This window comes from Bombus vancouverensis, chromosome 13 (assembly GCF_051014615.1).
Source record: "Bombus vancouverensis nearcticus chromosome 13, iyBomVanc1_principal, whole genome shotgun sequence".
In the NCBI taxonomy this organism is placed as follows: domain Eukaryota; kingdom Metazoa; phylum Arthropoda; class Insecta; order Hymenoptera; family Apidae; genus Bombus; species Bombus vancouverensis.
The window spans coordinates 7373297-7397693 of NC_134923.1; the positions used below are offsets into that span (position 1 = coordinate 7373297).

At 40.9% G+C, this 24397-nt stretch overlaps 1 protein-coding gene across 1 annotated transcript in view; it reads left to right on the forward strand.

Moving 5' to 3' along the window:
• The window catches only part of LOC117160299 (uncharacterized), a 90581-nt gene extending 75638 nt beyond the window's left edge, over positions 1-14943 (forward strand). Inside the window, exons 3-6 of the mRNA XM_033340974.2 lie at positions 4623-4916; positions 6249-9341; positions 10211-10554; positions 11043-14943. Coding sequence (XP_033196865.1) covers positions 4623-4916; positions 6249-9341; positions 10211-10554; positions 11043-11585 — 4274 coding nt within the window. The 3' untranslated portion in view covers positions 11586-14943. The remainder of the gene's footprint in view (positions 1-4622; positions 4917-6248; positions 9342-10210; positions 10555-11042) is intronic.
• Positions 14944-24397: the final 9454 nt, after the last annotated feature.

Genomic DNA, 24397 nt, shown 5'->3' on the forward strand with positions numbered 1-24397 from the left:
TTAACTTCCGCTTTTTTACAGATTCATGACCTCCCCGAATGTTTCTGCCGTTTTATCACGGTTGTACGGTAAAACGCGCCGCAGAATCTGAATTCCAGAGGACCAGGCCAGAAAGCATCATTTTTTCCCATAGCCACAGCTCGACGCGAGACCAGCTGTTTTAACAGCTGCTTCAAAATTCTGTTTGCAGCTTCGTTTTGTATTTTCGACTGGACTAAAGGAAGCTAGATTTTCCGATTGTTAAGCTGTGTGCATTTTATTTTATATACAAGGGGGCAAACTTATAATCTCTTTAGTACATAGAATGCTTAGAATCGTAAGAACATTCCAAACCATTATCTCGAGGATTTTGCAACTTGAAATATCGCGTAGTTTATGTACTTAATTATAACTATTTTAACTTATTCTAATTCCGTCTAATCTCTTGTGAGAAGAACGCAATTTACTTCATCTCCTAACAGGCCGCTCCTTTTCTATTCCAATATTCTGCAAGGACTTCTTTCAATACAATCTTTTAATGTATCAATGACAAATTTTCTAAATCGCAGAGATAATTCTAAAATTCTTCTAATCCCTCTCTATAATTCACGATATATTTACTTCGTTAATTTTTATCACTTATTCTATTTATTTATTAAAGCACATCTACATTGATCAGTCCAAGTTAGATCTCTATGTATCAATTGTTGCAATAACATAAGGAAAACTTAGAATTTTTTAAATTCACCAATAAATTGCAATCGGTGAATAGGACGTAGAAGACGAAAAGACGAAAAATTAAACGCTGTTAAGAAAGATCGGTTACAACTAGAGTCCCTTATGTCAGCAGTAAATTACGATCTCACAAGAAAATACACACGCCTGGTCGCACTTTTTGACGGGAATAGCACGAGTTGCTCGTAAAAAATTACATGTTACCCTTCGTGGCAAGTTTTCACCGTTACTAATGCGGCCGATGATGTTGAAACGGGGTCGTCGGAACAGAGAATGCTATAAGAGAACGAGGTTGGCGGTGTGGCCCACTCGTGGCAAGTAAAAACGCGGCCTTTACGCAAGGGAGCGTCGTCACGCGGCTTTTATGGGATTACAAGCGCGACGTAGTAGTACGCCCCACGGTGGAACAAGAACTTCTCTCCGACAAAGTAATACTCCAAGGCAGGCAGGAATTCGCGATGTTATTACCGGTACCGGAAATGGAAGTAACGTGTCCGTGCTAATAGGCGTCCGCTGACATGAACGATCACCCACGACTCGCCTGTCTTCCATCAGATGTTCCAAGTACACGACGAGTTATGATCCGGTTCGTACCAGTGCATCGATCATCGTTTTCCTGCAGCTCGCTTTGATCAGAGCAGAAATTCAGTCTAGATCCTGCATGAAACTTACAAGAACCTAAAAGGATGACAAAATTTGTATACCGGTTCTTGAAATTGAATATCGAGAACAATGTAATAGGAAAAGGGAAGCGCCGAACAAGTTTCCCAGATCTTCGCTATAATTTACCAACTAATGATTGGTGAATTTATAAGCTACATTTTTTCTCCTTTAAATGATCAAAGTCTTTTCTGAGTTTCTGATTTGCGGGGTAAAGTCTTCTGACGTATACATGTATTATCCGTTATCTAAGCGAAAAGTTTACTGTCGAACCATCAGTGACCAACACTGCACTTAACGCGTGAAGATTTTCCTTCCCAGTGAGTTCTAATTGAAAGTTCGAAACAATTTGAACCCGCATAAACTTACAAATTGACAAGTTTAGCTTATAAACCACCGATAAGTTTGAAGTTTAAGGAGGCAATAAGTTAAATGCTGATGCGGTATCTGACAAGTTTACATCTTAAAGTGCCGTCCAGTTAGTTTACTTAGCTATCAGTTCGTAGTAAATTTAAATCGCATTTAAATTACTTCAAGTGATTAAGAACTTTCGTTTCTCTTCGATCTGGACCCTGTTTCCATCAAGTTTGCCTGCCGCGCCGCATTAGGAAATTCGTGAAACAGAGTTTCTCTGGTCTTTTTGCAGAGTCAGGAAACTGAATGTTCGTTATAACGCAAGAAGCATAATTTCCGGGCAATATAGAGGCAAGTGCCGGTGCGGGATCTCTTTTTCACGATATGCACGCCGAGTTTTCGACACGGTGCTAACCCCTAACCACTCAGCGCGTTAAATGGCCTACCCGTGTTCCGCCGAGGTTCGTGCGGTCGAAACACAAAAAGCGCGGGAAACCATTCGCAGTTGCAGCTGCATAAAAACGGGAACCGCTTATTTCGCGGTTTGGGAAGCGGTCTGTATTTTGTAATTTCCTTCGTTGCAATTCCACTACGAAATAACGGTAACAGTAACGAGAACACGAATACGTTCCTTGCACTTCTAATTGTAAACGGCGGTCCTTTATTGATATTAATGATAAAAGTACGTGTTACATGTATACTGTATTCAATTATACAGATTACCTAAAAAAACAATTACAAATGAGATATTGCGTTAATCTTAAATAGATCAAACCAGTAAACAGAATAATTCGCGGTTTATTATACGATCCATCCATTTTCCATTTCTTTTCCATATTCCAGAAGATTTCCCGACATCTTCAGGTACATGATTGCACCTGTCATCCGCTTACAGGTCCCAGACATGATCCATGCACCAGATGCGACGGAATGAGCCTCGGATCCGCGGTCTACGCAGTTGGCATGCATAATTCCACGATTGTTATTACAGGAAATCGCTGTATTCAGAATGTGTCTCGCACGGAAACCCGCGTATCCCGACTGCGTGGCACGCCGGAAGATTGCTATTTATGTGATACATTAACGGCGTACAAGCGATCTATAACGGGCAAATCGGGCAACGAAAGACAGAAATTATTTAATCGAGAGAGGCCCACATAGGAACAAACTTTGCTTAGCACAATGATCGATGAGAAAGTGACGGATGGTGAATGATGATGGAAAAGTATCAAGAATTAAGAACGACCGAATCGAGAGTGGAACTTTTGTAACAACATAGTAATTAAGAAATATTAATTACATTTATACTGTTATATTATTATTATTGCTATATAATTATACTTATACAGTTATATTAATTACCTCGTCTATATTCGTATTTCGTTCATACGAACAAGATAAAGAGGATAGGAGGTAGATACACCATTTTTCACGATTGAGCTAGAGCTTCTAAACCATCTATTAATGGCACTTTTTTAATAATTTTGAAAGTTTCGGGGAATTCCCAATCGATATCAGAAAATCTAAACGATTCCATCGTTAATTGAATAATGTTTCTACCCTGGAATCATTGAATTCTGAGAATTGTCTAACATGTTCGAATTATAATATTTGTACAACTGTATGTACGATCGTTCATCGTTATAGTAAGCTACGTTACTTGTTTATAATACATAGTAGTTTATTATTGTATTAAATCTTTCAAGTAAATGTTAATCCTGCAGTAAATACGTGTAGAAAGGAAGAGAACTGAGAACAACACGATAAATGAATCGTGTGTTTCCGCTATATGAAAGCCGGACGCCACACAGACGGGAACTCATTAGAAATCATCGACAACATCGCTGCGGGTGACTATTTAAATGATTCTCTTGATAGAACGTTTCCTTGCAAAATTATTAACAACGGATCGAGCCCAGCGGAAACGCGTGTTAAGATACCGCAGCTATATTCATTCTCTCTCTCTCTCTCTTTCTCTTTCTCTGTTCCCTTCCATCCCCTCTCGATTCTGACAATCCACCCTACATTAGCTAATTAGCGTTTAATTAGTAGAGGCAGCAACACGACGTGCTGGATAAAAATCATTAGCCTGCTCCGCTATAATTATCCGCTTTTTGATTCACCTTTATCCTGTCGTCTGACAGGCACCCTGTTTCGCTTTATAAATCTTTTTTTTTTTCTACCTATATTTTGCGAAACTTTTGTATCTTCTGCGTGGTTGAAGCTAGAGATTTCTTCCTCGAAAAAGCTCGCAAATTATCAAGAAACGACGAGTACGGGGATTCGTTGTTAGCATCGTTTTAACGCCAAGTAAATAACAAGAAAGACGTGCGTACGGTTCGCCGATCCACTAGCGAAGATGTGCAATTTCCGAAAATGTCAACGAGAGTAGATAAGGAGTGACGTTATCATTAAGCTAACAAGAAGATTATTAAATCGCAGCCGCGTTGCGCAGGAGACATTCAGGCTCGTAATAATTAAAAGACAGAACACGAAGACATCGTAATGGCAGTTCCTCTTCTCGACTCTTCTTAATATTTTCCAGTCTGATGACGATGTCGAAGACAGATAAGAACGGAGAGGAAAAAAAAATATCGTGAAAGAGGCAGAGACGGTACTTTTATTATCGGACTGGTTCATTATCGTTCGGAACGTTGCATCGATCGCGATAATTGACGATATACAGGCTACTCCAAAGGTCCTCGCTTCTAAAGAAATTTTCTCTTTTTCGCAGATATTCTTTAGGACTTTAGAATACCTTCTTCCAATCACAATCAACCCGAGGCCTATTTTAAACTCTTTTTAAAGCTATTTTAATCACAACACCGAAACCATGAAAAAGTAAATTGAATGAGAGCAACCTGAACAATTTTCTCTGCATTGTATCGTTTCAGGAAGATCGTCCACCAGCGGAGAAGCTCACAGCGACGCGATGTCGAGATCTCGAGAGCGACGAAGAAGACTTTCCAACGTCCCAACGCGAGGCGTCCTCAGGCTGATTCTCCAGCTTCTACTGATCCAGAATTTTGCGTCAACGGGAACTACCGGCCAGATAGCTGAGTGCCCGCCTCCTGAAACAATTCCTGGTTGTCCCTGTTACAATTTCGAGGATGGGCTTTTCCTGGAATGCGCCGGAGCCACCGAGGAGACCCTGAGGAGCACTCTCTTAAGCGTTCTGAGCGCGTCCGGTGAGTACACTGGCTGAGAACCTAATGCAAACGCCATGAACTGTCGTCACGAGGCTCTATACCGAAGAACATGGAAAAGGGTAATACAAGTTCCGTCGGAGAAACTTTTTTGATATTGTCCGCCTCGCAGTTCAATTTTCATTTGTTAACAAAACGGGCTGCATCGAAACACGTCGCCAACACGCTGCGAGAGATTGTTATTATAATCAAGATAACAATGTAACCAATTTGTCGGGGGCGGGCGCGAGCCCTGTATAGCGGATCAATTAGGGTTTAATGGGCCACTACGCCGCGGCGACAGCGCGTAAACGTTTCGAGTTCTTGACGAGGTCACGTACCGGCTGATTCAATAACGATGCTATCGAGACAACAAATGTTTCTTTCTTAGAATCGTAATGTTTACATTTTTTTAGCTCCATTAACCGGTTAGCTGTTGCGACCTCTTTGAAAAGTGTGTATCTAAAATATGTCGCAAAAAAGTAAGCGATGACGAGTATACTCGTCACACACACATAGAATTAAGTTGCAATGGAATGAATGTTTTCATATGAATGTGTCATAACACAAAATATTGCCACCTCTTCATTGACGAGTATAGTCCTCAAAAACAGCTAACTGGTTAATACGTCGAGCACCTGCTATAAATTCACCGTGTTTCCTGAGGGATAGAAATTTGCAATCGCCGCGGGTCATCGAACGATAATGACGTAAATGGTTCATAATAATTCTGTTTTGTTCTCAACACAGCCGATATTATTTTACAAACTACTACTAAACTGCAAAATTGAAACCATTAACTAATGCGGGTCATAACAATGGAAAATATGATGCAGAAGCAATTAAATTGTTTCTTGTGCCGTGATTAAATCAGCTAGTAACTTTTGTCGTACATATACGTATAGTTCATTAAGCAGAGACGAATCAGGCTATTAAAATGTCAAAATTTCAAGAAATTTTAATTATTAAATTACCATGTTATCTGCATAGTAAAACAATTTAATAATCAGAAAAAGTTTCTAAAAAGAAGCAATTAGGCAAACGCTCAGCCAGTTAAATTGCTGCTATTGAATCACGCTGTAAAGTCAGTCAGTGCCCCGATTCTAATGCGCCAGTATCTTGTTTCGAAGTAAAATATTATCGTACGATCGCACGTAGCGAAAAGGTAACATAATAACAGCGTAGTAAGAACAACATCTTCAAACGACGTCATTATCCTTTACTCTCTCTATAAACTGCGAACGAACATTCGGCCGACCAATGCTGTCAAATCTAAATTCCGCGTTATCGCGACTTAATGAAATTAATGGCGGTGCCTTTTACGACCGTTTCCAGGAACAGGCACGATGGTACAGTCGTTGAGCGTTTACGAGTTGGACAAAACCGTAGAGGAACTGAAGGACGGCTGCTTCCCGCCTGGTTCTCAGATCAGGCATCTACAAATATCACATTCGTCCCTTCGAGAAATCAGCGAGGGTGCATTTACAAATCTAAAAGACAGTTTAGAATCCTTGGCTCTACTTTCAAGCCGTTTGCTCCACGTGCCGCAGAAATCATTGGCTGACCTTCGTAAACTAGCAGCCTTGGATCTTGAAGGCAATTTGATACAAGACCTGTCATCCTATTGCTTTTACGGATTAAAACTAATGAAGCTGACTCTAAAGGGCAATCAAATATCGAAAATCTCGGAATACGCGTTTGCAGGGCTAGAAGACAGTCTCAGTGATCTGGATCTAACGGAAAACAAGCTAAAGCTGTTTCCCATGGCGCCATTAAGAAGGTTAGAGAGCCTCGCCTCTCTGAGACTCGCTTGGAACGAAATATCCGAGCTACCAGACGACGGCTATAGTCTATTAAGCGCGCTGTTGATCCTAGACTTAAGTAGCAACAACTTCGAGAAACTGTCCGAGGATTGCCTGCGATCGTGTCCAATTTTACACACTCTATCCTTCTATTACAATTCCATAGAAACTATCCACAAAGACGCATTTATTTCGCTCAAGGAACTCGAATCGATTGACCTGAGCTATAATAAGATTGTGTTTCTCGACGTGGCGACGTTCAAGGGGAACGAAAGATTACGCAACATCGAGCTGAGCAATAATCACATCCACTACATCGGCGGAGTGTTCGCCAGGTTGCCCGAATTACGTGAGCTTTACCTAGCGGAGAATAATATTCTAGAAATCCCCGGTGACGCGTTTATCGGCAGCGTGAGCTTAGCGGTTGTCTACCTTCAGCAGAACGCCATCAGAAGAATCGATGGCAGGGGTCTTACCAGTCTGACCCAATTGGCCCAATTGCATCTGAGCAACAACTACATCGAAAAGGTGCCGCTGGAATTCCTCGAACACTGCGAGAACCTTTCCTCGCTGTCTCTCGACGGTAACAAGATCCATGAGCTTCAACCGGGCACTTTCTTAAAATTACATCAACTGAGGGAGTTACGGTTGCAGGACAATAACATCACCGAGGTGAAACGGGGTGTTTTTTCGCCCCTTCCATCGTTACTCGAGCTCCATTTACAGAACAACGCAATCACCGACATGGAAACAGGCGCGTTGAGGACCTTGCACAGTCTTCAACACGTCAATCTGCAAGGTAATCAGCTCACCGTACTGGGAGACGTGTTCCAGTTATCCGCTTCGGAATCCACGTCCGGCGGAAGTTCACTGGTCTCCATTCAATTGGATAGTAACGGTCTGGCCGTGTTGCACAACGACTCTTTGCGTGGCCAAGCATCGGTTAGGATCATGTGGCTCGGTCATAACAAATTGACACACCTGCAGGCGCCGCTGTTCAGGGATTTGCTGCTGGTCGAGAGACTCTACTTGACCAATAACTCGATATCCAGGATAGAAGACGGTGCCTTTCAGCCCATGCAAGCTTTAAAATTCCTTGAACTGAGCATGAACAAACTCAGTCATATTACAGCACGAACGTTCTCCGAATTGCATGAACTGGAAGAATTGTATCTTCAGGACAACGGTCTTAGGCGATTGGATCCGTACGCTCTGACAGCTTTGAAGAAGTTAAAAGTCCTAGATCTGGCCAACAATCATCTAACTGTCCTTCACGACGCCATCTTTCAAGAAGATTTACCGATCAGAACGTTGAATTTGAAGAACTGTTCTATTATAAGTATAGAGAGCGGAGCTTTCAGAGGACTTAATAACTTATCCGATTTAAATCTCGACGACAATCACCTTACGGCTCCTGCCTTGTTTAACCTGCACATCTCAGGCCTTCGAACTCTAGCCGCATCTGGGAATAACTTCAGCCAAATCTCAGAACACAGCTTGAACGGCCTGCCATCTCTACAGGAATTGTATGTCGATAGAGCAGAGATCTCTCAGTTACCGGAGATCATCTTCGTATTAAATCGAAACCTGGCCCGGTTACACTTAAACAAAAACAACCTACGGAATCTACCTCCGGGTATCTTCGACAGACTCGTGTCTCTCAGAGAGATTAAATTGGATCACAATCGGTTCCAGGACATTCCATATTCGGCCTTGGCCAATGCCTTGAACCTCGAGATCCTCACGCTATCCAATAACGAGATCGTGAACGTGGACGTGGCCAGTTTCGCCAGCCTCAAACACCTGAGGGAATTGGACCTCAGCCACAATCGAATCGAGACAATGTCCGGCTTTGCCACGGCCAACCTATCCTGTCTCACCTCCGTAGACCTCAGTCATAACCATCTAAATGCTCTTCCTGCAAATTTCTTTGCTCATTCTTCGACACTTCGCAAGGTGGATCTTTCTGAGAATAAATTCAGACAAATTCCAGCTGTAGCGTTATCCGGCCAGAATCTTCCTATGCTAACTTGGTTAAATTTGACTAGGAATCCCTTGAATAGGATTCATGTTCTCCCTTCGGAAGCTAAATACCCATTTCTTCAAGAAGTGCACATATCAGGCACGAATCTCAGCATAGTAACGTCGCAAGATTTCGAGGCGTTCCCTGCTCTATTGCATTTGTATTTGAGCCAGAATTGCATATCGAGGGTGTCACCAGGGGCATTTAGAAGTTTGCCTAACCTCTTAACCCTGCATCTGGGAACCAACAACTTGGACATTTTGCCGAAAGAGAGGCTACAAGGGATGGAGCATCTAAGGATCCTGAATCTGACCCACAATCTACTGAAAGAGCTGGACGAATTCCCGGAGGACTTGAAGTCCTTGCAGATATTGGACCTCTCGTACAATCAGATCAGTATTGTGGGCAAGGTGACATTCAAGAATTTGGTCAGCCTGGTGGAGCTGCATCTTTATGGTAATTGGATCAACGCCATCTCCAGCGAGGCGTTCAGACCGCTCAAGAAGCTACGATTGCTGGATCTCAGTAGAAATTACTTGGAAAACCTACCGTTGAATGCGTTCAGGCCTCTCGAGACGCAGATTCGGAGTCTACGCGCCGAAGGTAATGTAATGATCGGAGATGGTTCGTTTCAGATTATTTCATCCAATAGTTTGAATTACATTTCGAGCTAACGTCTATACATGGGTTAAAAAATTGTGCAAAAATTGTGCTTAAGAAAATAAGAGAAAAATGTAAAGAAAAAGAATCCGAGAAAGAATTAACGCAGTATCAATATTTCATTTACTCGCATAACTTCTGTTGAACGAGCGACCAGCTAAACGCAGAGAGAATAATTCTATACGCTATCGATCCAAATAGAGTTACTAGTGTTAGAAATCCAATCATATCGCTGGTCACGTACAATCGCCTCGAATCGATACTCAACATCTGAACAATCAAACACACTCTACCATTCTCTCTCATCCTCTCTTCTCAAGTCTGCAAACTGGTCCCTTACGGTATAATGTCTGTCGTCTACCTTCCCTAATCCTGCTCTGTTTCGGCTATCAAAGATTTTCAAATTTAATCGGCACACAGTTGTGCAACACAGTTCTGTTCACGTGCTGTCTTCAATCAATGCTTTCATAGTTCTCCGTCAAACTTGCTCTGTTATGATCGTGTTCAAGTCTCTATCATGTGATTCCTATACTATAAATTCTATATTCACAAAGCAAACTTTCTTTATATTTACAAAATTTCAAAAACACGAAAATAATCATCTATGAATGGAATAAAACATAAAAGTACAGCACAGACAATTTGCTTCAACATACAATTGCTCACTAAAGTATCCAGTACAGATATTCAATGTATTTCATCTAAAGTTATCAAACTGAAAGAAATAAATTTTTGCCCTATTCTATGGTGTTATTGTATTTCTTTTATCAACTGCAATTCTTAACATTCAAGTTTCGCATCGCTTCCCGCAGAGAATCCTCTGGTCTGCGGCTGCGAGTCTCAAGAGCTTTGGGAATGGTTGAGGGACCACCAGAAGCTGGTTAGTGGAGTAGGAGGCGGTCGCGGTCGCGGAAGAAACGGTGTCGGGGTCGGCGATGTAGAGGACGGTCTCCTCAAGTGCCAACAGCCGCCGGAATTGCAAGGTCTGGTTTTCCTGGATCTCGACCCCCACGAGTTCTGCTCCGCTCCGTTGATTCTCAAGCTCGCGATTCAGGACATCCAACCGTTCTCCGTCCTCGTGTCCTGGCAAAGCAGAAACCACTCCGGCCTTCATGGCTACCAAGTGGCCTACCACGCGCTGGACAACGTCGATGAGGTACGTTTTCTCCTTGTGCATTGTTCTATTGTGAATGCCCCATAAATTGCCAGGTAACCTTACATCTTTATTCTCCGCTTGCATGAAAGTCTCGATAAATCATGCAGAGATATTTGAATTCCTCCTTACTATACACATTTCGACACCGTATAATTTCTAAATCTTTTTGAGGTCTGTACGTTGTGCTTTACTCTGATATAGTCCTTGTATCTGCTGTATTCGAGTTTCACTTACTAATATGGAATCTATCAGGAAGACATTCACATCGACTAGTATCGAATCACTATTTCTTGCACCATGTGTAATGTATTCTTGATTTAAAAAATCCACTTGCGATCCTTCTATCCGACTCATCTTTGTATCTAAATGTTCCTAAATCGTAAACGATGACAAATATTAGTGTATCAGTCACAAATATCCCTTGTGAGTAGTCCGAGTCTTTATTTCAAAATAAATTACTAAATTTCCTCATTCGATACAACTTCTAGGTGCGAGGCAAGCTGTTAGATCCTAAAGCACGTTCGGTGAGGCTGACGAAGTTAGCCTCGGACACCCGGTACCTGATCTGCGTGCTGGGACTGGGCAGCTGGGGCACGTCAATCCCAGAGGACATTGGCTCTTGGCAATGGAACGCTTCTCACGACGACGTGATCGAGGGCTCGGCCCGTCCCGCGATGGTGAACTCGCTCACCAGTCAGTGCACGGAGGTTAGAACCCTAGACGCGCCTGATTCGATCGTCGGCGACGGAACAATGAGCGACCGAGGAAGTCTGGCGAACATATTGACCAGAAGACTGGGTCTGATAGTTGGCAGTTGTATGGGCTTCGTGGTGTTCATCGTGTTGATCTCCGTGTTAGGTTACATGAAGATGAAGAAGCAGAGGTCCACCGAGAAGAGAGACCAGCCACTTTCGTCCAATCCGCAAGCGTACATGTCCTACAGGCATTTCTCGTTGCAAAGCGGAGACAGAGCGGACAACGCGTGTCCCAGTTTCATCAGCAATATCGGCACCACTCCGTTGAACTCGTAGCACAAGCCAAAGGAGTCTCGAAAAGAGGCTGAGCACCGTGGAATCGAAATGAAGAACTCACCCAGCTGTGTAGGTATCTTTGGCTAGTCAGGATCATCGAAACGACGACTAAGTCCTGTGAAAAAGAAGCGTCGAAGAACGAGTCAACATGGCGCTAATTTTTAGTCCCGTTTGCGGGCACGACTCGGATATAGGTTGCTCAGTTTTAGAAGGAATCCGTTAAATACTAGATCGAGCGGGGCGTCAATGATCGATGCAGGCAATTCAATTAAGGAAAGTGCCAAAACTGACGCGCATAGGTTTTAACAAAGAGTCTCGATTGGTCGCTGATTTCCGCGGATCGTCGTGATGTGTCTGTTAATCCGCGTGCGTGAATGGATCTGACAATGAGAAACGAGACCGTGAACACGTGCCAAAAAGATATTCGAAGCGGGTCGAAAAGAGATACAATTCTTTTCAAAGGACTTGCGAATGTATTGCTCAGTAACGAGAAACAAAAAAGACAACAAGCGGAACAAAAGAAACAAAAGCGGACAAAAGGAAACAAATTACCGATCCTTCTCGACCATTCGTATGAACCGAACAACGATGTAAACGACCCCTTTTGAAACATTCGAATCTCTCCTAGGAAGACTGATTTTTTAAACGCCGTTTCTCCAAACATCCACAATCACACCATCCTCCAAAAAGTATTCCCGTCATTTCGATGCTCGTATTATATATTGTGTGTACGATACGTGAGGATTTTTTGTAAATAATAGCATATAAAATATCGCGACTTAAAAAGAAGAAACGATGTTCACACTGACGATGCTCTCGTAATATACCGCGAGGATACTCGTCCTTCTAGTGCTGCGCAAGCAATATTACACTTACTCTAATCGATAGTCCCGACGATCAGCACTAAAGTTAATTAAGAGGGCGGTCTTTTAGAAGACGCGAGTTTGTTCAAAGTATTTTTTTCTCCACCGCTATCGGAAAAATCCTAACTGTCGCGGCTCTGTCTCACTTTCCTCCCTCACTGTCTCTCTTTCTCTCTTTCTCTCTCTCCCTCTCTCTGTCTGTCTCTCTCTCTCCCTCTGCCTCTCTCTAACCCTTTATCTCTGTACTCTCGTGTATCCACCGCGTGTCGTCGATCGTCCGGCATACGGAATTTTCTCGAATAAACGCGACCGAGTGGCGCGTCACTCCTGCCAAGAAACGAGAGAACGGAGAATCGGTTTCGAGTTGCCAACTGTGTTATACGGTGACATTGTGGAAGATGGATTTATTGTATATAGATAGAAGATATGTATACACATAGCATTCTTTATTATAGCATAGGCTTTCGGTTAATAAAAATACACCAAAGCTATCGATCGTCTTCACCTTACTGCCCATCAACGTTAAACGCCCTTATCCGGTGTTTCGACTATTGAGGCTTGCCTTGACAGATACGAAGATACGCTACACTGAGGCTGAATTTACACTAGCTGGTTCAATCGCCTTGCAGACATGGCCCAATCAAGATTCAATCGAACGATAATCTAGCTAGCGTTTGTGGAATAAATTCCATTACATGCTAATAGCTTTATCGAGCGCCCTTTCGAGACGTTTAGCCTATCGATCAAAGACGCCATTACTCTGGTAAGTACCAAGTGTAAATTATAAAAACATAAATTAAAGCAACTTCATTTCTTTGGGGAAAATTTCCTGATAAATCCCGGAAGATTTTCTTTGCGTCTTATGCTTCAATGATGAGATACCATGATTATACAGGTAATTACCTATTCGACCGACAATCAAACCAAATGGTATTTCAAGGGTATACAGTGGACTATCCATTAAGTCACATCTCATACGGCTAATTAATTAATTATAATGGGAACTTGGTCGGAGCAGCTTAGAGTGAGCTTGTGGCTCGCTTAGGTTCCGTAATTAACTCCGGGTCAGGCCGAGTACATCCCAGAGCGTCAATCAGTTCCGATCTGGCACGTCGAAACCAAAACAATCCGCTTCGGGGATATATCGAATTGCTCGCTTCAATAATACCCGCTTCAATGCGAGTCTATACTGAATCATTCAACCTATGAGCAATTAATTCCAACCACGATGAAACGAGAAATCAGAGATGTCCCATTTATTAAAATCTCGAAAAACGAATAGGAATCACATTTTTATTTTACTCCGATAAAAAAATAGGTTTAATCGCTAGTATAAATAGTGTCGAGCTCTTTAAGGGGTTACACGATTCAGTCATTCGTTACAAAACCTTGTGATTGTTCCTCACAATTGCTAAATTTACTATAATTGCAAAAGCTATGAAACACGGTTTCTCATTAACTGGAATAATACTCGATGTTTCGCGAGCTAAATCGCGTACCTGGAATTCCACGTCTAATTAACAAAAATTCATGATAGCGACCGCGAGTAAAGATCCGACAACAACAAATAGTAACTTCCTGATTGGATTTTTCGAACGGGTCACAAACGCTGTCGAATTAAATTACGTGTCGAGCCGGACGACGAAGAACCGACACGGTGATGAAACGTACGACGCCGGTATATGAAAGTAGCCTGAAAGCGGCGTGATTCAAAGCTCGTGAAAGAATATCCCTGCAAAACTTGCACATTAATAGTGCCCTGAGACCCGAGTTGCAATTACCAAGCGTAATTAACTCTGAGAGTTCGTTCAACTCACGCCACCTATATCCTATAAACTATATATAGGGAACGTCTTTCATTGTTATTTTAAGTAAAGAGTAAAAAGTAACTTTCTTAAATGAGAAGATTTTTTTCATTTTATATCGATTTATATAAAATGCAATATCATAAAATGTAAATCACAAAATGAGTCTCTCAGAAACCTAATCGATAAATTTCACTTTTTATTAATTTTTGAATTTCATAACATAAGTAGACGATACCAATAGCTTTTCTTATCCAACGGTAACAAAGTCATTAATAAAACGAATGAAATATTACAGATTACGAATGAACCGATTTATTCGTAATAACAAGAAAGAACAATTTTGAGCGAGTATATCTACAAAGAAACAAAATTTTAAAACAAATAAACTCAGGAAATGTGGAACAAAACTTTCTTTCGAAATTTTCGTGTGTTTTGCGTCGGTATCTTAAACGATTTTCGAGTTATGGTGCTTCGAAGCTGAACGTTCAAAGCGCGCGCAAAAAAGCACATCAATCGGAGCCAGAACGACGTGACCCACATTTTTTCCTGAAAACGCGTGCGTCGTATGTAGTAATAATAAAAAAAAAATGCTGACTCAATGTCTGTCACTGACCAGCACACAGGTGCTTGAGATACGTCAGTGGCATTGAGCTCAAGTAGATCAATAGCGTTGAGTAAACTTTCAAAAGTTATGATTCACTTGGAACTGCTATATCTCAGAAACGAATGGTCGTATCGAAATAACTCAAGCGGTGTTTGAAAGGGAAGATTTTTTACTTTCCGATATTGACCATTAGTTTAAGTATAGTGCAGAAATCTCTTATCGAACTCTGACTAAAATTGCGTTCAAATAAATGAAATTCATGTAGACGGAAATCAGCTATGATCAAATTCGCATAACGAAAACTTGAATAATTTATTAAAATTGATATACAGAGGGGCGTATTATGTGGCATTAAGTTACACAAGCGTCAGAATAATCTGATAAATTGGTTGGAATAATAAAGACAAAGCAGCCTGTTTCTGACACGTCTCCATCAATAATAGACTTTCTAGTGAAATTCTGTTGAAACATTGACCTGTAAATCGCTCTCTTTGTTACGTAAGTTCTTGGTAACGCTGCCATTGGCCCTGGTGGCCTCTCATTATACCGTTCTATTCGGTACCTATTGTTAACGCCAGCAAAGGTACAAGGTGCTACAAGGGACCTTCGGATTCTAAGCACAGCTATTAATAAGAAGCCACCCCGCTGCGAGACCCGGTCTGGACAGTAAGTACAGCTACAGGCGCGGGCGGTTTGTACGTCTGTTAAAATAAATTGGACCACCGCTGGGGTAAACCGTATTACGGCACCCCGGCGAGAGAGATTGCGCGACGAAAAGGATTAATGAATATCTGAAGGCAATATCCCTAGAGTCTGTTTCATTCCAATCCTCTCTGGGCATGTCTTGAACATCAAGTAGCGCGAGTTTTATTAGCGTGTCATGTAAATACGACGAACCACGAAAAATCTGAACAAGAAAGCAAGAGTAAATCGAGTCCGTTGTTTCCTTCTTAATTAACGTTCCATTTAGAATGATTCCACAAATACTTCACGAGCAAAAACTAGCAGCGTTCCATAAACGGGATTGTGCGATGAATCGAGAGAAATAATAGAGACGCGTCAGTGGCACGAAAATTCATCAAACACTGGGGTGCTATGAATTCATGGATAACGTTAATAAACGACAGAACGATTTACTTGCGAGTTCTGGCCATTTCTCGGCTCAAACGATGTGTTATAAATAATGGCGAGAACCATTGAGCCCTCCTCTATTCCGGTTGGTACAGGTCCATTGTTAACCTTTCGCTCGGCAGACTAGGCTACCGGAGTCCGGCGGTGGCGTGCACAGTTCTCCAAGTGCACCTATTAATAAGGAGTGCAGCACGCCGTTAGACCGTGCAGTGTAACTGCACTTCTGGCAAGATACCTCGAGTCACGATGCAACGAGCATCGTTCGCGGAGAAAAGGCCAGACCTCTATAGCCAGCTCAGCCCGCCATTCTATACACGAGAAACTTGCTGCAGAAGCAATTGTATTAGAGAGAGCCAGGCATCCGAGTCTCGCCACTGCGCCATCCTCTCTCCGACCGACGATATCATTCCTACTCTTTTTTCCGCCTAACCGCTACCACCTCTACTGTTCCGCGTTTTTGCCCCCGACTTTTCGTTCCTCCCATTGTACCCACCATTTTTTTTGCTTGTTAAGAAACAGCAAACTCGAGACGTGCATCGACCGACTGGAATTTCGCACGCTCTCTCTCTCTTCTTTTCCCTCTTTCTTTCTCTCTTCCTTTCTCCATTTCTGTCTTTTTATCTCTCTGTCCCTCTCCTTCTATTTTCCTGAACGCGATGTAATCATTCTGCTAACGGTCCCGTAAAGGACATTCCATAAGGTTTTGATGTTATTCGGAATTTCCGAAATAGAATTGTACGAAGATTTCGTTAATTGATAATTTATTAATAAAGAAGGATGTTCTTTATCAAGTGCGATCTTTGGTCGTATTTTTTTTTACTCTCACATTCACTAAATCTACTATACCTAATATAAATACGTCGGTTATTGAAGAAAGCAAAAGGAAAGGAAGTAGCATAGTAACACTCGAAGATAGTATCGCAAATATGTTGGAGAAATTGTTAGAACATGAAAGACTCTTTACAAAAATATTCAATTGTCGATTAATTGTAGCAAACTGACTACATATATATGGTATGTTTATCGATTTAGGTTTCGCTATGAGTATGGTCAGAAGCTCGAATATCGGAAACGTCTCTGTATTAAAGCTGTTTGTCTCGTAAAATCTTCGGTTTTCCGCCAAAGGACACGAGGATGATGAAAACTGTTTTAAATGCCCGACGTATGGTGTAATCTGATTTGGAATGGTTCCATTTTCTTGACCCACGCTCTGGAGGGAAGGCGAACAAAATAGCTCGGAACCGGGTAAATATACTGGAAAGGAAGCGGAGACGCTCCTGGGAAACGCTCGTTTCTCGGCGCGGGGAGTCGGCAATCCATTCGGAATACGTCTCAATTTCGTCGGTATAGCTTGGCTGTAACGGCCTCCCGGGCCATGCTCGTCACGCGAACCTCGGCCGTTTACTAAATTACACCCTATTGTCTCGTTTCTGCGAGGGCATTCATTATGCGGCAGAAACGCGCGAACGGTAAAATAGCAGCGACAATAGATCTTCTGGATTTAACGTTAATGGAACTCGAGAATTACTTATACGTCCGTTGTACGTTAAGCGACCATTTATTTTCCGTGAACGGAATTATTGAGCCTCGACGTCTCCGAAGCGACCGCGCTCGTCTTCTGCTTGCTCCTTGCAACGCTCGTTCCAACTTTCATAAATGATAGCGCGACTTCTGTGTTCTACATGCAGTGTGTATCATGTTATGCGCGCTGCTACGCGTTCTATTACTTCGTGGAATCCTATGCAATAATGCATGCCACGTCTTATTTGGTTACGAGTCGTTACGGCGAACATCTCCTGTATATTCTTCTTGCGCGTTTCTTCCCTTAGCCGAGTACTGCATTTTATAAATTCATATACATGGTGTTTTTACCAGTATGTTTGGTGGGTAGGAAACTCTAAATGAAAACGATCATTACGATTATCTCGAATGGACCAAGGCCCATAGTATATATGATTTTCTTTATTCAGAAACACATTGATGATGTTATTCGGTTTCCACATTGTAGAGATACTTCGACATCGAGTAGAATAGTTTATGTAGGAACCATTCGTATGGCAAGGGAAAAAGACAAGCAGAACTCGAGGAATGTATTTACGATATATCATGTGAGAAATTGAACGTACAACCCAATATGCTACGCAGATACACAAGACCGAAGTGAAAATTAATGCGGCGCGCGTTATTTTCATACAGCCGTACGAGCGTAACGTGTACCTTGCTCGGCCAATAGCAGATAATTAATATTTATTCACTATCTGTTGGGAAATAAACCCAGGTTTCGCAGTATGCTGTGGCATTTACAAAATCAAATACGCATTTCGAAGCACAATTTATGATTCGTCAAACTCACCGCATCCCTTTTTATTCCCCAATTCCGTTGTATCAAATAAAATATTGTTTAATATCGAATAATGAAACTCATATTTCACCCAGTAGCGCAACAAATCGAGGAGAGACAGCTCTTAGAACTCGCATTTGCGATCCAAAATGAAAATTATACGAAGCTCTGGTACCTCGATCTAAAGAAGCACGGCATGGCGAGCAGTGACGCGCTGAATGTTTCACCGCTCGTACGAAGCCGCGACTAAACAACGATTTGCGAATGCGATTCAACAAAGAGAACGTTAGGGGAGAGTGTACGTGGTGAACGGTGTAATGTTCGTTGACTACAGGTAATCCCCTTCCCTACAATACGTCAAACATCGATAACGTTAATCGGGCTCTCTTCGGAACGTAATCGTGCTACAACCGATAACTGCCGCCAACGTTTCGATAGTCTAATTTTACGGTCGCGCCCGATCTCTCGTTCGGAATAATGGCTAGCGGCAACGCGATAAATCCACATCGGCGTATTATAATGGATTAATATAATTCAATAAAATGGAGCCGGCGCAGCTCGTCCGCCACGATTAATGCAACCCGTTGACATTCCCATGCGTTATGTTATGATCGCACCTCCCTTACCAGCCCTCGAATAACGCCGAATAACACCGTAGCCCGCCGCGACCACTCGTTACAATAACTCTATTATGCGTGGCCGATACACATGCCGTTGTTCCAGCTCATTTCCACCAGGCAGAAGGGCTTGTATCAGGGACACCCGGCGATGAGGATACACGCACCGCGACCTGATAATCATATTATCTAGCTTGTTAATCGTTTCAATAGCATTTACTCCACGGTTTACCATTTTCTTCCAATTAAAAACTTCCTTAATTACTCATGGAACTTGGGTTCTATGTAAATTTGCATTTCACTACTGTATGAGGATCGCGCAGATGAAAATTGCGACAGGTCAGTGTTTCGTATTAAAATACTTCCCATTAGCGGGGAAAAAAGTAAAAATCAAGAAAGATTGATTTATCGTATTTATCTCGGATGGAAAATTTATTTCCTGAACGTTTAGAAGATTTTGTATAAATGCTTGTCATTAATTATCGACGTCCTACGAAACTATGTATTGATTCATCGAGCTTAATCCATTTTTAGAAACGCTAGCGCGAAAACACGCTCCCCCCCCCCCCCCACTGCCCAATAACAATATCGATGATTTTCATTGAGATGGAAATCGTGGACAGTAGGCGTGATTGCGAAAATACAGCAACGCCGGGTTTGTAGTACATAATCGCGCGTAATCGGCTAGAAAATTTGTGGCCCCGTGCTGGAGAACAATAATTGCGGGCGGCTAAAAAACGAACAAGCCACGAGCTGCACGCGAAAATTATGCGAACCCGTTTGTCGTTGGCAGCGCACGAAGTCAACTGGAAATTACCCGTCGTCTTTTGTCTCGTCTGCGAAAGAAAATTGTTCCGGTTCGTATTTCCCAACGAGAGACTTGTATTTAGAATTCCATATCTTCTTCGTTGGGCGGCAGTTTTTCTTCTGTTTATGATGTTATGATGTCGGCGCCATTTAAAGGAGTTTGGTCATCGATTCTTTCCTTTTTTGTTTTAAGAAATTTCCACGAAGAAATTTGCAATTGAATATTCATAACCCTCATGTCAGAACTCAAAGCAACGTTATTTATATTCTTGTATACGCGAGCCGCGGCCCCTTAAACTATTTAATCGCTAATTTAATTCCATAAATAGTAACAAACGACACTGCTATGTCAACCGAGGGAAACAAAATTGAGCACGCTGCGGCACGAATTGCATTTACATACGCGCAGAGTAGCCACCATGATGTGACGCCAGGAAAAATACACTCGTCCCATTTCCATCTCTTTTAGCAAGGCCAGCATGTCATAAAAAGGGGAACAACAAACCATGGCCCTGCCACAAATTTGTTTCCGCCATATATGCATGTGAAAATTGGGTCACTTTTAAACAAATAATCAAATGGAAAGTAACGTAATCTTATAATTTCGAATCAATGCGAAAAAGAGAATTCATAAAGAAAGATTCGTATTACGTGAAATCTAGTAAACTGAGTGGCTGTTTGTGCCGAGTTATTCACTTTGTGCGTATAAAGATTGATTTGGAAAATACATAAATAGGCTGAGTTACGTGATAAAACGTGAAAATTTCATTTCACGTAGCAATCCTCTATTTACTATCATTCGTCGCTATAATATTTAGTTATACATATTTACCATACTCGATAATTTTATTCAATGATAACACCGATAATAATAATCAAAGAGGCAGGAAGTCCTCAAAAGTTGCACGATCCTCGGAGATCGTTCATCATAGGGCCTATTCTTAATGTATGCACGGCCAATATCTCGAACAACAGACTTTAACGAGACCAGGCAGCTTTTATGCGCGAGAACTCTCAGACATCGTTTCCGTGGCCCTACCATTGTTGTGCTTTGCAAGGGGTGAGTGCAAGGGGTAGGTGCAAGGGGTGAATACAAGGGGTTGGCGTTCCTCGCCAGACATTGAGCATCTCCTGCACACAGGCTTGTACAGGCCCATGACAAAACCCCGAGGAAGTATTTGGGATTTAGGTCACGCGCCGTGTCTGCAGTAGCATGAAAGAGAGAGTATACCACGTACAATGCTTCCGTGATCCATTGATGAATCTCTCCATCGGGAGGTTGCTGCTCGAAGATATCCTGAAACCCGACCTTCCTCGAGTAGAAACAATTCATTCGAATTCCATCGTGTTTTATGCATTCTTCTTCCAATTTTTCCTCAAATTACTTTAAACAGGGAAAGTCAAAGCAAAGTTTGAAATATTAATAGGGATACATACCGGGATCTATTCGAGAGGAATATCTTTGATTACTGCGCAAAATAATGGACAATATGTGAGGAATTTTCGCTATTCTGCGAGACTGTCCATACTCCGAACCACCCATAGCACTTTTCATCAATTACTGTCCACGTCGAAAGGGTTAATAGTCACTCACGCTCTAACAGGATTAACATGGCATTCGGATCCCGATATTACATGGTAACACTGCTATAATTTGATTAGTCTGCGGCTAATGGTGTTCGAATTAATTGCTTTCCAATTCGGGCAAATATATTACTTAATAGGTCATGTACTCCGCGCGATTAATACAATTGTTATTCTCTATAAATTAAATTTCATTTCTATTACATAAGAGTTTACAGACTTATAGACGAAGAGCTCGGGACATGGAGCCCCACCAAAAACGCGGTACTTTAAGATTCTAGGCGTGTCCGTTCGGTAACGTAAAATTTAACCGACGAATCTCACGGAGATCTCGAAATACGATTGTAAGACTTGCAGAATCTCGAACGCTTCGACCATTTTCTAAACTATTCCGCGGTAAATGGGAATCGATTCGCGTGACAAGAGAATAGGACAAACCTCGAATCGCGTGATAAACGATTAATGGATTCGTTTCTTTCACCCTATCAATCTTAAGAATTCCGCAGCTTTTCTAAATTCCGCGGCCGAATATCGCGATCCGAACGTTTCCAACTTCTTTCTCTCGTTTTCTTTTTTCTCGTCCGTTAAAACACGTACGTTAAGCTCCGTTTACATTTTAAATACATTCGGTTCGTCTATGCAAAACGATGGTCACTCGCGTTCCGTTTCATCTCGCGCCAAGCTCCCAACTTTACGATTGAATAAAGAATTCCCCGAGACGCGGCGTTTATGTTATTGAACGTAAACACGTGGAATAACTGCGAACCGGGTAGGTCTCTCGGGATAATGTTACACGCTTTCCCGCGATATTCTGATATTACAAATTTCGCTGGGAAGGAGACAGCTTCTCGCCCCCTCGGATTATCTCCCAGTTTTCCAGTTTCTTGGAACCTCTGGTAATATTTGACAAATTAGCACCTTAAAGATATCTCTATACGCTTCGTGGAGATGTATTTGCAACCGCCGATAGTTATGTTACAAATAAAATGCGTAAAATGGTACGTAGAAATATAACAAGTTACTATAAATTATCACAAGTTCCGGATTTCACAATACATTTTACAAAAATTAATTTTCCATCGACTAACTTTATATCTATCAACAGCAAATTCTATATAAAATATCCATGATATATCATAAAAGAGTAATCAATTATTCCAATTGTGAGCGAAAGCATTTCGATGAATTTTAGGAAAATTTGTTTGCAAAGTTTGACTATGCGACTAACAGGGCTGATTTCATTAAGAAAGGGATCGAGTATGACAGAAGGTAGACATACATATGTACCTATGTATGTTGCAGAGATTAGACCGAGTAAAGACCGGTAGCGGATAAATTCAGAATCCGACGAGAAAATAGACGGCAAATAAGAGACGCAAAGCAAACAGTCTGCCTTCTGAGGCAGCACGGCAAAGACAATTTAAGCCACTCCTGGTCTACGCCAAAGACGGTCTCTGACTGTGCTTTTCATCACGTTTCCACGGGTAAATTAAAAGAAACACACTTGCTCCGTTCAAGGAATGGAGAAAGACACAGTAAACCATGAGCAAACATGCAGGAATTCTAATATATAAATTCAGGATTCTGGTAGATCATTGGAAATTTTGTTTCAATTCTTACTATCAGTGTTTCAATTTCCCATCCACTCTCTTTTTATGCAAGAATTTACTTATTCTTAAATAAATTCTCCTTTTGGAGAGTTTTTGCACAACACAGTCTAATCCTATGTTCGTTGTGTAGATGAAACAACATAAAGAATTATAAGAAAACTCGGTGCAAAGAACTAAAGTTGAAAATGAAATTTAAATTTTAATCTAATTTTATAAATAACCACATCTTTCTGCTAATGTAACTTATGCAAAAAGACAAAGATTAACACTACCTTTTAGTGTTAATTAGTGCTTCTGTTATACCTACTTATTTCTAGAATAAAATCTTGAAAATAGCCTACATAACCATCAATCTAACTTAACTATTCTACCCAACTTTTAATCTAGTTTAACCTGTCTATTAAGAATCTGGAGACTCTTAAGAGCCCTGCCTACATAAATATTTAAATATGATAAACGAGAAAGTAGGGGATTTTGTATGAAGTGTATACTTCAAGGTACTTACAACGTATACTTCCTGATATATCATGTATCTCTCCCCTCTCTCTTTGTACTATAAAGATTTTTGAAACAACGACTCAAAACAATTTAATGAAATCTTAAAATTCTGTATAGTTCCTACTAACATAAATATTATGTAATTTCGTTGTAGGCCATACGTATTCCGAGAATTTTATGGTTCTTTATAAACCCTACATAAAAACCTAAAAATTGGTCCATTGGGCCTATCTACATAAAAACTTAAAGATTTATGTATAGAACCTACATAACACATGATTTAATTATAGACTTTACATATATGAGAATCTAAATACAATAAAGAAAAAGAAGCGAGTCTCTTCTTCCGTTAGTTTCATGTTTTCTGAAACAAATTCAAATAGAAGAATGATTTCCACACATAAAATTAAAATTGAAAGATGTAATTTATTTTAAGTAACGGTAAGTTAAATAATGGTAAGTAATACCATTACGTAAAATTTATCTCTCTTCTATTAATCTTTTCTTTTAAGTTATATTATTCCATGTTAAATATTAAATTTACAAACATATAATTAATATCTCCTACATGCAAGTAAATCTATAACAGACTCATTTAACAGATTTATAATTAAAAAAATCAAATCTTTAAAATATTGTTGATAAAAGAACCAATTGAAATCACTTGATTTATTTTATTTTTCTTTATTGCAAATCACTGTAACTTGATTTTATAAACAAGTAGCTGGAATTTTCGGATAATTTAAAATTTCGACTCACGATCTTGTTGACTTTTCTGTAACGCGAATGAATTTTAATTTATGCATAGCAAACACTCAAATATTTAATTAATATCCACTATTAAAAAATAGTAAAATAGAATAAAAAAATAATTGATATCCACTATTAAAAACTTCCATGTTAATATTTTTAAGCACAATATGCATAAAGTCAATTAATAAAGTTATGT